Below are 12,764 nucleotides of genomic sequence, written 5' to 3' on the forward strand. Positions count from 1 at the left end.
GCCATCATTTAGAAACCACATCTTCCCGGGAAATCTCTGCTATTCTTAGGTTTGCTTTAATTGAGGATCTAAACTCTGGATTGCTTTGCTGGAGCTGCAAGGTGTTGCAAGTGAAGCTTTAGAGGGACATATTAACCGACTGCATCCATAATTTTCATTGCAGCCGTAATAATCAGATTTATTTTAGTTTGCCTTCCAGCATTGCTTTTGGAATAAAATATGTCTGCAGAATAAAAAACGGAAAGAATGTGACCACTAGATGCTCGCTGGGAACAAATTGCATTGTTTGGGGCAGAAATCTGTATCTGTCTTGTTCAGTATGAAATATAAATCAAATATGAGCACGAAGGAATAATGAAAGGTTGTTATGTTGTTCGTCCCTTGGTGCCCTAGTGGAGCCCCCGACAACTTTGTCATTGTTGCTGGAAGGTGCAAGCCTTATCCTAGTTTTAATTTCTTAGACTAGTAGACTGTGACAAAGAATTGGCACTGGTATGTGTACATGCGCTTTGGTACATGCGCTTTGGTACATGTCCTTGTAATCTCGAGATTAGACCACTGTAATGCGCTCTACGTGGGGCTACCTTTGAGGCTGATGCAGAAGCTTCGAATGGTGCAGAATGCGGCGGCCAGACTCCTTAGTGGGGTGAGAAAATACCAACATATCTCTCCCACTCTGGCCGCTCTGCACTGGCTGCCCGTTCGGTTCCACATTTATTTCAAAGTTTTAATGCTTACGTACAAGACCCTAAACGGTTTAGGACCTCAATATTTGGCGGAACGCCTACTCCCACCAAAATTTACCCATATCACTCGATCTAGCCAGGAGGTGAGGTTGAGGAACCTAATGCCAAGGGAGGCCCGGAAGGAAAAAACAAGAAACCGGGCCTTCTCAGCAGTGGCTCCTCGCCTTTGGAATAAACTCCCTCCTGAGATCCATATGGCCCCTTTGCTGGGCATTTTCAAAAGCCAGTTGAAAACCTGGCTGTTTAAGCAGGCCTTCCCTCCAGCCACTATTTGATTTCTTTTCTCTTTTTTCTTTCCATTTTGAACAATTTATTACTGATGTTGCCTATGTTTGTTATATTTAAATTGTTTTATTTTTAAGTGTTGTTAGCCGCCCAGAGTGGTCAATTGACCAGATGGGCGGGATATAAATACAATAAATAAATAAATAAATTTTGAGTTTCTGCCGAGGTTGAAAAAGTTGACTTTGCGGATTCCATTTCTCAGAATCCCCCAGCTAGTGTGGCCGTGGCAAATGGTAGTTTTGAAAAATAGCTTCAGGATAGCTCCGTGGCTTAGGTAGAGGTTGGGAGTTCTACTCCCCACTGTGTCTCCTTGAAAGGAACTGAACTTGATGATTCCTAGGGTCCTTTCCAGTTCTGCAGTTCAAAGATTCTTTAATTTTTTTTTTAAAAAAAATCTAGCATTTTATATTGATTTAGTACATAACATGCAGCCCCAGCATCCTTGCTTTTTTGGTGGAAAAAAGAGGGGCTCAGAAAGTTCTCTTGTGCCCTCTGTGAGGTGTAGTGGGCAATTTTGCCATGTATTGAGGAGGGTCAACATTCCTGAGACTAGGGTGTCCCTATTTTTAAAAAATATAACATTGTCTTCTAGAGTACAGAAAGTTTCCTGTTAAAACAAACAACTCTATTTTTATATGGGAAATCGGGGGGGGGGGCAGTTTGGTGGGAGTAGGTGCCACCCTTTGATGTCCAGGGATGGGCACAACATCCCCCAAGACATCTAGGGATCTCCTACGTAATCTATACATGTGGTGCTTAATCTTTGAGAAAGAAAATGAAACCTTTAATAAATCTTTCTTTTGCAGGTCATGCATAACAAGCTGATAGGTAGCGTGTTGATTGGTTCCTTCAAAGTAGATTTGGGGACAGTATACAATGAACCAGGTAAGATATGGTGTATTTTTAAAAAATCTGGTCTCTCTTTTATTAAGCAAGGAGTTTTTGCCCCAGTTGCCTGACAAGGCTGAGCCACAGAATTACCGGGCAAATGTTTTCACGTTTGGGGGTGGGGGGACCTATCTCAGCCATTGCCTATGCTGAATAGTCTTTCTATAAGGACTTCATTGCAGGTCTGGATCACAACCTTTCACATGTTAGATAATCCAGTAAATTAAATACTTCAGTTCTCTTATGATTCTTGCCTGGTCAGTGAGTTAGGCCCATGGGTATTTCTTTCTCTTGCTTTTCTTTTTGGAAAAGTTACTTTTTGCGCCTACAGTTCCCAGAATCCCTTAGCCAGCATGGGCAGTTGCTGTGTTTGTTGGGGATCCCGGAGACTGTAGTCCCAAGCCATAACTTTTTCCAAACTCAAGACACAGTTGAATGTATCCCCCATTCTGGCCAGTGCCAAAGCTGGAGAGAAAGCTTTAATCTAGAATCCATCTTTGCTTTATTTTAGTGAAGTTTATTTCAGAAAAGTGAGCCACTAAAAAATAAAAGCAGTCACTGCTAAATAATATCAAAATTACACTTTTGTAATATGCATGTGGCTGTCACAGAAAATGACAGCGATATGTCTAGTGTTCCTCATTCTCCATGAGAATGTATAGTGTGAATTATCCACAACAAAGTTATAATGAAGTTTTGCATCAGTGGCTGCTGTGGGGGGGGGGGGGTTAGAAATATTTAATGCCACATTCTGGCATATGAGCAAATTATTTCCAACATGACAGAGGTAGATAGGGAAATAGACAACGTGGAGGTGAAAGAAGTGCCACCAAAAACAGCTGCATGTATCTTGTAAATAATACAGAGGCTGGAATGAAAATATATCTCAAAAAAAAGTTTCTGAAGTGTTCAAAATGTAAATATCCATTTAATGGAAATGTGGTATTTCAATTTCTTAAGCTCAGTGCTGTCTGTTTCCTCTAACCCTTGAAAAATATGAGAAAGGGAGCCACCTTCTGAACTCAATTTCTAGTGTATTCACGCTTTTAGCAAGAATAGTTATTGCTAGTAACTTGCTGACAGGCTTCACCTGTAGGGTAGAGGTTTCTAAAACTTCCCCAGTGTACTGCTCATGCTTGTATGTTTTTCCAGGTCATCAGTTTTGTGACAAGTGGGCCCTTCTTACTGACCCTGCTGACATCAGGACAGGAGCTAAGGGATATCTGAAGTGTGATATCACCGTTGCTGGGAAAGGAGACACCATACAGGCCGTTCAGAAAACAAGCGATGCGGAAGAGCAGATAGAGAAGTACCCTCATGACTTAATTAGTTTCTGCCTGGCATTCCGAGTCCATGTATAGACAGTGCAGCTGTGGTGCGAACAACCACAGAGTGATCGCTTTGCAAGGAGAACAAACTTATCCGTTCTAAAGGAAATTAACCCTGAGTGGTCACTGGAAGGACAGATCCTATATTGGAAGCCACCTAGAGTGGTCGTTTAGACCAGATGGGCGGGGTTTAAATCAAATAAAGAAAATAAAAATAAAAAATAATCCTGAAGCTGAGGCTCCAATACTTTGGCCATCTTATGAGAAGAGAAGAGTCCTGGAAAAGACCCTAATGTTAGGAAAGTGTGAAGGCAAGAGGAGAAGGGGGTGAGATGGTTGGATAGTGTCATCGAAGCGACCAACATGAATTTGACACAACTCTGGGAGGCAGTGGAAGACAGGAGGGCCTAGCGTGCTCTGGTCCATAGGGTCACAAAGAGTCAGACACGACTAAACAATTAAACAACGACAACAACAAGAGTGGCATTTTAATTGTACACTTCACAAAATGGGCTTCTACCATTCTGTGTCATACTGGGCCAATCTATAGGGCAAATATAAACTGGCCACAACCAAGGCAGCAGCTGATGGGGTTGTAACTAGGGTAGACCAACTGGAACTTTGCCCCACAGCACCTAAATCCCGAGGGCGCTTTGCCCCACAGCACCAAATTTAGAGGGTGAATCTGCTGATGTGTGTTGAGAAAATACAGTGGACCCTCGACTTACAGACGGCTCGACTTACAGACGGCTCGACTTACAGACTTCTCTGGCTGCAAAATTTAGATTCGACTTGCAGCCAGAGAATCGACTTACAGACCAGAAAAAAACCAAAATGGAACAAAAATAGAATAAAAACTGCCAGTTATGGGATTAATCGGTTTTCAATGCATTGTAGGTCAATGGAGATTCGACTTACAGACTTTTCGACTTGCAGCCACCATTCCAATACAGATTACTTCCTTAAGTAGAGGGTCCACTGTAAACAGCATCCTGAACAGATTTGCTCTCCCTTTTTTTGAAGGCAAAAATGTTATCTTTCTTTTGGGGTGACACCACATTCTCCTCCTCTTTTTCTCCCCATGGATGTTTATCACCCATGCCTCATAGCGCAGTGGCCATAAGTTGGTGCCGCTTGCCCACTGTGCCAAAATGGCAGCTTTTACAGCTCTTCTGGCTGAAGGAAAAGCTGTGTTTCTTTGGATCTTTAGGCAGTGAGACCATTTCTGGATGAGAAACTCTGGAGGAGGAGAACGTTCGAAGCGTGAGGTGGTGCTTTTAAAGCATGGCCACCCCATTAACACCCACTCTTAGCTAGTGTTGTTGGTATGTTTTCCACAGTTCCCAGCCGCATCAAAGGGACCTTGAACACTGATGTGTAGGCTGCTTCTTATAAGTGGAAAGACTTTAATATGGGCAAAAAGGAGAAAGAGTGGGAGAAAACACAATTTTATATTCCCTGGTCTAGACTACATAGGGATATATTGGACCAGATGCTACTATCTATGCAATCAACATTTTCAGAAATTATTTTACTAAGTAAATAACAGGTCGGAGTGCTTTCCTTCAGGATCACAGTCAAAAGGTTAAAACTAACAAGGGGCACAATCCTGAAAAACTGTGGTTTGTCATTTGTAGTGGGCCAAAATCCACGAACCACCATGAGCCAACCAGAAAATCAAACCGTGAATCAGTTCAGATTTTGGTTCATGCCTGGTCAGGGGGTCGAACCTTTTCCAGTTGTACCACTGCACTGCGCCACCTCTGCGCCTGTGCTGATAGGCTGGTGCCTACCCAGAGACAGCAGGCCCAGCCCCCAGAAGGGAATCTGGATTGCTATTTCTGAAGATAGCAGTGAAGAAGGAAGAGGAGGAGACCAGGTAGAGAGGTGACAGAGCAGCAGGAAGGGGGCAGGGCCTTCTGTTTTGCCGAAACTAAGTGCTGGATGGAAGAGGTTTGGTGCTTCATTTTGTTTCAGCAAAAAAGAATGCACAAACCGAACCACGAACCATCCCAGTTTTGGGGCTTTTTTGGTTTGTAGTTCAGTTTATGCCCATCTGTAGTTAAAACCCCTCTTTCACAACCCCCATGGTGCCAGTCTGAGGCTCTTATAAATTTGTTATTGACTGTTTTAAAACATCAAAGCACGCAATTGCTAAATGAGTGAAAGGCATCTTCTGTACTTGGTTCCGTGGCCTGAGTAAACACTGGCTTGAAATCACTTCTCTAAGTTTTCTTCAAACTACAGCTTTTGGTTTGTTTTGTTTCCCTCCCCCCCCCCCCACAGGAACCTGTTGATTCCCAAAGGATTCCCCTCAGAAAGGCCTTGGGCCAGATTCTACGTGAGGATCTACAAAGCTGAGGGGCTTCCCAAAATGAACTCAAGCATCATGGCCAATGTCACAAAAGCATTCATGGGTGACAGCAAGGACCTTGTGGATCCATATGTGGTGGTCACCTTTGCAGGTCAAATGGTAAATAGACACCTCAATAAATATTCTTTCCTGTCCATTGGCTCTCAATTTGTTCAGACTATTGATGCTGAAAGAGATTCAGGTTTACTGTGTTGAGTGAGACAACAATGAACAAATATTCTTCATCAAACCATCACCACTGTACTTTTCTAGAACACAGGTCTCTCTGTAACCTGTACTCAGCATTTTCTAGCTCTCTCTATACATTTCTGGATCCTTCTCTGTTTGTTAAGAGTCAGTACTATTTTTAAAATTAGGACAGCTATTAATAAATTGATTCAGGTTTTTTTTTAATGACAAAACATTACTGAAAATCTGTGTATGACTACACACATCTTTCACAACATGTACTCATTACTTAAATAGCTAAAATATTAACAACCAGACAGAGACAACTCGAGCCAGATTTAATTTTAATTAAGCTGTTTTGCTCTTTAGAAGACCAGCTCATAGAAATGTTCAGATATTAGAGGAACTGCTAATTAGATAACTTAAATAACTGTGCTTCAAATAGGCTTTTGCCCAGATGATCTACTCACTGGGAGGGCAAGGCAATTCAGCTACAATGGGCTTGATCCCAACTTTTTATTAAAAATGTGTACAAAGTACTTTGAGTTACTTTACCACTGCAAAGTCCCAAGTCCTTAAAAGAAGTTCCTCCACCTCAGTTCTGTTTACCTCTCTTGTCAGCTATCCCATTCTTCTCTCCTAAGGGAGGTGGGAATAACTTGGGAGAGGTAACTCAATGGAGTAGGCAAAAGGAGGGGTGCACTTAAGATTTGGGCTTCTTACCATCCACAGTGAAGTTGGTAGTGGTGTAGCTGGATGAATATTCTGAATTTACGCTAGTAGAGTTTGGCAGTTTAGCGTTGACCTGGTGGCTTTGGAGAAAGCAGTTATTCCAGAAACATGTAACTGAATGAAAATACAAATTCAGGTTGATTCCTTCCATGGAGATATTGCACAGGAAAGGGCCCCAAGCATGGTTACAGATCCATCTGAAGTTAGGTCCTGTGATCGCATGTCTGCTCAATAAATATGGAGAGTCTGTGTGAGTCTGCCTCTTTCTAGCCAAGAAGAGGAAAGAACAAAATGTAACCACTAGAGAAGGAGAACGAAATGAATGCAAGAGATAGAAAAGAGAAGAAGGGGGAACATAGGCTATTCAGCTACCTGGTACCCTCTCTCGCACTAGTTCAGATTCCTTGCTACATATCGACATTTGCTTCATTTCCAGACATAGGGGTTGTCTCTATGTGGCATTCGGAGCAGGCTAAATAGGGTCACTAAATAAGAAGCCCAGTATGCCCTTTGGATCCATCCAAAAAGGGTCCAAATGGCATATGGACCTCAAGTGATTCTATTTGGTCTGTGGTACCCTACTGTCAATTTGCTTAAGAGGAGAGTCACTTCACCATACAGGCACATTGATCACTTCCTCAGGTCTGCTGAAGGGTGGAGGAAGTGAATGTGTCTTTTAAGTCTTTATGAGGGCAGAGATTATTAGGGAACTGAATGTGTACTAGAACAGTGCAACACAGTGTGCTGTCAATTTGCCTGCTGTCATTTTCACTCAGTGGCTTCAGTTTGGTCACATAGCTTTACAATTTGGTGAGATCGCTGTGTGGCATCACTTTAAAGATATAAACAATTCACGGAAAGCAAATGTATATTAGGAAAGTGAATGTGTATTAGAACAGTGCAGCGCAGTGTGCTGTCAATTCGCCTGCTGTCAAAACACACAGTTCTTTTCCATTAGTCTTTTAGGTCTAAAATGATGCAGTGAATATTCACTGCCCTATGACGCGTTTTAAAACAATTAACTTCCTTGTGTAAGTATCGATTTAACAAGTCCCATTACTTCCCTGGAGCTAGTCTAGCTGGAACTAACAATTAGATTTAGCTGAGAGTGTTGGGCTAAGACTTCAGAGATATAGGTTCAAGTTCCCGCAGAAAAAGGAAACCAACTACCGTGTTTCCTTGAATATAAGACAGGGTCTTATACTAATTTTTGCTCCAAAAAAACGCATTAGGTCTTATTTTCAGGGGATGTTTTTTTTCCATGTACAACCATCTACACTTACTCAAATACACTCATGTCAACTTATTCTGGTTACTGCACAATAGTGGGAGGCGTGGTCTCACTTAACTGGGACTTAATTTTGGGGGTAGGGCTTATATTACGAGCATCCTGAAAAATCCTACTAGGGCTTATTTTCAGGCTAGGTCTTGTTTTTGGGGAAACAGGGTAACTTTGGGCCAGTCAGAGACACACACCTCCCTCACACCCTGTTCTATATCAAAGTAGAACTGCTGGATAGCTCAGTGGCTTAGGTCTCTGACTGCAGAGGTTGGAGTTCAATTCCCCACTGTGCCTCCTTGAGAGGGGCTGGACTTGATGATCTGTAGTTCTAAGATTATTATTGTATTATAAAGACTCCAGCAGAGAGTTATAAGAAATGAGAAACTATTCTAGGAGGAGGGTTGGTGAATACGTAGACAAGTCTCAGCCTGGCCTTTGGTTTTCCCTTTAAGGGCCGAACAACAGTGCAGAAGAACTGTGCCGATCCTGTGTGGCACGAACAGGTTATTTTTAAAGAAATGTTTCCTCCCTTGTGCCGAAGAGTGAAAATCCAGGTGTGGGATGAAGGCAGCATGAATGATGTGGCCTTAGGCACTCACTTCATAGACATGAAGAAGATATCAAATGAGCAGGATGGAGATAAAGGTAGATATATATTTATGTGTTGGCTGATTTTTTTTAAAAGAAATGTGTATGCTGACAAAGGCATATTTCAAGTGCCCATCTTCTCTTCCAGAGGTTGGCAAAGTTAATTAGTGTAGTGGTGGTGGTAGTTGTAAGTTGTTTTGTTTTGGACTATGATTCACAGAATTGTTACAATGGGGCTTGGAGAGTCATAATCCCAAACAAGTAACGTTGGCAAGCTCTGTTTTCTTCCCACCCTCATCCAACTACAGTTTCTCTAACTCCTCTTTGGTGTCATCCGTGTTCCAGCTGAACTTGCATGTAATCCTCCTAAACTTAAAGATATGATCAGTTCTGGAGTTGGTAGTTTCAGCATCTCTTATCTGTATGAGAAAAAAGAATGAGAATGGTTACCGCAAGGACTGTTTAAAAAGGGGGGAGAGAGGAGAGGGACGTATCTGTATGGTTCAGGACACGGGAAGCAGACTTCAATAGTCCGCAGGTCTAGAAGGAGTGCTGCGTAGTTTGGTCTTTGATGTCCCACAGAAAGCGATTATTTTCTTGCCACATGACAGGAAAGTTTTCCCTTTTCATGTGACTGGTTGGGGCATCCACTGCACAAACTTCTATCCGCTATTCACAGATCATTTTCTCTTTCTTTTTTTTGTCTGGATGAAGTTTCTCTGAATGCATTCAGCATTAAGAATCAGTCCTAAGGAGTCAAACACTGCCATGTAGTTCTGAATGCAAGAAGTGTAAGGCATAAATGTTCTGTCCACACCAAACATGCTCCATTTAGATTTTTAATGCAAAAGCCAGGGCCATTAGAGATGGATCATTTGTTCTTCTTGGTGTATCTGGTTTAATGGTACAGTTCACACCACCCATATGACATTTGTCTTGTCTCAATACTCTGATATTTTCCATGACTTACTGTATCTTTTCATCCCTCCCAAAACCATGATTTATTTTCAGCATCACTTTGTTCCAGAAGGCAGAGTTTATATTGCTGCTATAATAATTCCTGAGCTGACATTCGGTGAGAGCTTTCTGGTTGGAAGCTATCAACCAACAGTCATATAAGCAAGCAAACAAACAAAAAACAAACTTCAAGTTTGGTAGTGAAGTAGAGTTCTTAAATGTTTGTTTTTATTCTTAAAGATTTCCTAAAGAGATGTGATTTTCTTGAAAAAAGAGAACTGACATTTTAAAGGAAAGTTTGGACACAAAGCCCATTAAGCTCCAATAATGCCCTGTAGCCACATCTGAGACTGAAAAAAGTATTATTTTTTATTTTTATTTTGTTTTCACCTATAATGCTTGCACAGACTAACATGGCTACCCCTTCTACAACTACATCTGAGACCGAGTGGCAAGAGTGATCCATTTAAAAGAGTCGTCATTACGTCATTAAAGAACTGCATTTCCCAGGGAGTCCCTTGTTGTCAGCAGACATGGTGAAGACCACTGTCCCTTAAACATTTCCTTGTGCAAATTTACTAGTGAATCGGTGTGTGGATATGCCTTATCAAGTGGCACTCTGGTGTGCCTACTACAAGTAAATTGTTTACAGAGGCATGAAATCAAGCACATTTTTCTCTTTTTACTCCTCGCTCCATCTGATGTTTCTTGAATATCTGCCTTCCTCAGGTTTTTTGCCCACCTTCGGACCTGCTTGGATCAATCTTTATGGCTCGCCTAGGAACCATTCCTTGATGGATGACCACCAAGAGCTCAATGAAGGCTATGGGGAAGGTGTTTCTTTCAGGGGCCGCCTCTTGATTGAACTAGCAGTGGAGATCCTCTCGGGAGGAGCCCATGAGTCAAAGTTTTCCAAAATCATCAAGGACATAAAGCTGCCTTCCAAGGATAAGGACTCTAAAGGCTCCAAAGGGTCTGGGAAAGAGAAAGAAAAGGGAGCAGAAGATGGAAAGTCCTCTTCAGAGTCAGATAAAACAAATTCAACTGATGTGGAAGTAGAGCCATTTGATGTTCCACCTGAGGTAAATGGTTAAAATATCCATCTGTTTTACTCTGTAGTCCCTCATGGGATGACGTTGTAGATACATACCTGCTGTAGATGCTTCAACTTCTCCCTTGAGCTCTGACAAGTATATTTCTATAGTGAGACTCTAAACCTCTCTCTCAGAAGGGTTCTTAGTCTTCAAACCAAACTACATTTCCCATATTTCTTTGAGAAAGTACATGAGCTGAAAATCTCTTTTAGTGTGTGGTACAGCTGCAGGTTAAACAAACAAACAAACAAAAAGGTTATGTTCAACTTATTTATAGAAGAGGTGCTGCTCAAATGCCGGGTAGGTGGGGCGCATCAGCTTTGGAAGGCAGCCCATCTAGGAGAAGGAAAACTACCATCTCAAATCTCCACTGCCTTGTGGCAATATCCACTGATGGAAAAGGCTTCAGGGGTTAACCTCGAGGCAAAATCCGGAGCCGGAGTCCTGGAGGCAGTTTGTTTCATTCTGTCAACTCCTGCGACGTCGCTGGAACCAGTTGTATTGGCCCTTGCCTTTCCATTGGATCATTTTGGTGATGTGGAGAGGAGGGATTTGCTGCTTGGGTAACAGCCTATCCTCCATATTATTCTACCCAGGCTTTGTGCTCTGAAGAGGACAATCCAGCTTCTCATAGAGCATTGAAGCAAAATCGGGGAGCTGGACAGAGGACAGATTGTATTTGTCTTCAGTGTGGAAGGGATTGTCACTCTCGAATTGGCCTTCTCATCCACACTAGACACTGTTCCACATCCTTCATACAAAGCATGTTACCATAGTCTCCCAAGACTGAAGGATGCCTACGCACTGCTCAAATGGAGGTGCTATCCCCTCCCAACTGAACTTGAACCACAAAATGGGTTTAACATCTCCTTTAAAGTTTAGGCAACACTAAGACCAGATTGTCTCCCGTTCCCTCCCTTCCTCCCTCCCTCCCTCCCTCCCACACACACACATGCCATGTAAAATCGGAGTCACCAGCCTTTCCTGACTTCACTCCTACATAACATTTTCTGAATGTATCAGATTTAGGAACTCCTTAGATGAGAGCATAACCAAAGGCTTTCCTCTTATCTCCCTCATTCATTTCTGTATGTACATTTGTTTTTCATCAAAACAAACTGGGATGCATCCACTTCATTTCTCCAGCCATTCTAGAAACATACATACACTTTACCTGCTCGTATATGAATCTAAACATGCAGGTTGTTTCTCTGGTCCTTAGTTCTCCCCTGTCATGTTTTGCTTTTTTGACAAATGTATGTTTTGAAAACTGCAATGGCCAGAGGTGTGCGGTAATGGATGTGCAGCACAAACTTGTGTGAAGTAGTGAACACACACAAGGTGATGATACGGTTTGGAGAAGTCAGGAGTTAACATGGATAGCAGTTTGTGTCTATCACAGATTTCATCAGCAGACAACTAAACTTCAGAACTGCTCCTTTAGTTTTCTCTTCATAAGGTAATCTGAGCCAATGCTACACTGGAAAATAGTAAATACAATAAATAAAGTTTGCTTTTTAAATCATTTTATCAGATCCATGAAGAACAATTGGAAGAATTCCTCCTCTTTGGAGCATTTTTTGAAGCATCAATGATTGATCGGAAAGTTGGAGATAAACCAATCAGCTTTGAGGTGTCTGTTGGTGAGTATGCAGTACCTCTTCTTCAAACATCTAAACACTGGTTTTGCGGTAAGTCCAATTTATCTGGGCACTTTTTTCCAGTAAAACAGAGAAGGATCTAATGTAAGGCTTATACAGGTGCTTATCCTCCCTGTTTAACTCTTCTTCCAGAACTAGATAAATGTTATCCTAGATGCAGGGAGATAGATGCTGGATTTTTATAGCATTGTTGGCGGTTGCAATGTATATACTGCTAGCAGATGGAGTTGAAAACCTTTTGAAGAAATTTAGCCCTCTGAAATATGAAAACCTCTCAGAGGGTCACATTTGTGCTGTGGAATCTTGATGCGCTTAAACTCTTTCACCTTGGAAAAGCAAAAAACCTGGTGTTTATCAGAAGAAATACATTGAGATAGGTAAGATGATAGAAATCGTGTTTCTGAGAAACTAAAGTGGAGAGGCTGGGTGACATTTTTTTAGTTCCTGACCTAGAAGCTTTAGTTCCCCCCCTGCCAAAAAAAAAAGTATGAGAAGAAGGAGGAAGTGAGGTCTGGAATTAGAGAAGAGGTTAGCATAGGTCAAGTAAAGGAAAGTCTAAAAAAACCCAAGGAGGATCCCCACTTCTCACTGCCATGCATGGACCTGTATCTTCAGTGCAAATCTAGGGCTTGATCAGGGCTTGCCAAAAGAACCCAGTTAT

General features: G+C 42.0%; 1 protein-coding gene and 1 long non-coding RNA gene across 2 annotated transcripts in view; both read left to right on the top strand.

Moving 5' to 3' along the window:
* Positions 1–12,764, top strand: part of LOC144588586 (uncharacterized) — a 404,395-nt gene that overhangs the window by 207,459 nt on the left and 184,172 nt on the right. The window lies entirely within an intron of this gene.
* The window catches only part of FER1L6 (fer-1 like family member 6), a 118,653-nt gene that overhangs the window by 36,785 nt on the left and 69,104 nt on the right, over positions 1–12,764 (top strand). Inside the window, exons 7-12 of the mRNA XM_072999299.2 lie at positions 1,838–1,916; positions 3,072–3,228; positions 5,534–5,720; positions 8,256–8,448; positions 10,078–10,430; positions 11,977–12,085. Coding sequence (XP_072855400.2) covers positions 1,838–1,916; positions 3,072–3,228; positions 5,534–5,720; positions 8,256–8,448; positions 10,078–10,430; positions 11,977–12,085 — 1,078 coding nt within the window. The remainder of the gene's footprint in view (positions 1–1,837; positions 1,917–3,071; positions 3,229–5,533; positions 5,721–8,255; positions 8,449–10,077; positions 10,431–11,976; positions 12,086–12,764) is intronic.

Source organism: Pogona vitticeps, chromosome 4 (assembly GCF_051106095.1).
Source record: "Pogona vitticeps strain Pit_001003342236 chromosome 4, PviZW2.1, whole genome shotgun sequence".
Lineage (NCBI taxonomy): Eukaryota > Metazoa > Chordata > Lepidosauria > Squamata > Agamidae > Pogona > Pogona vitticeps.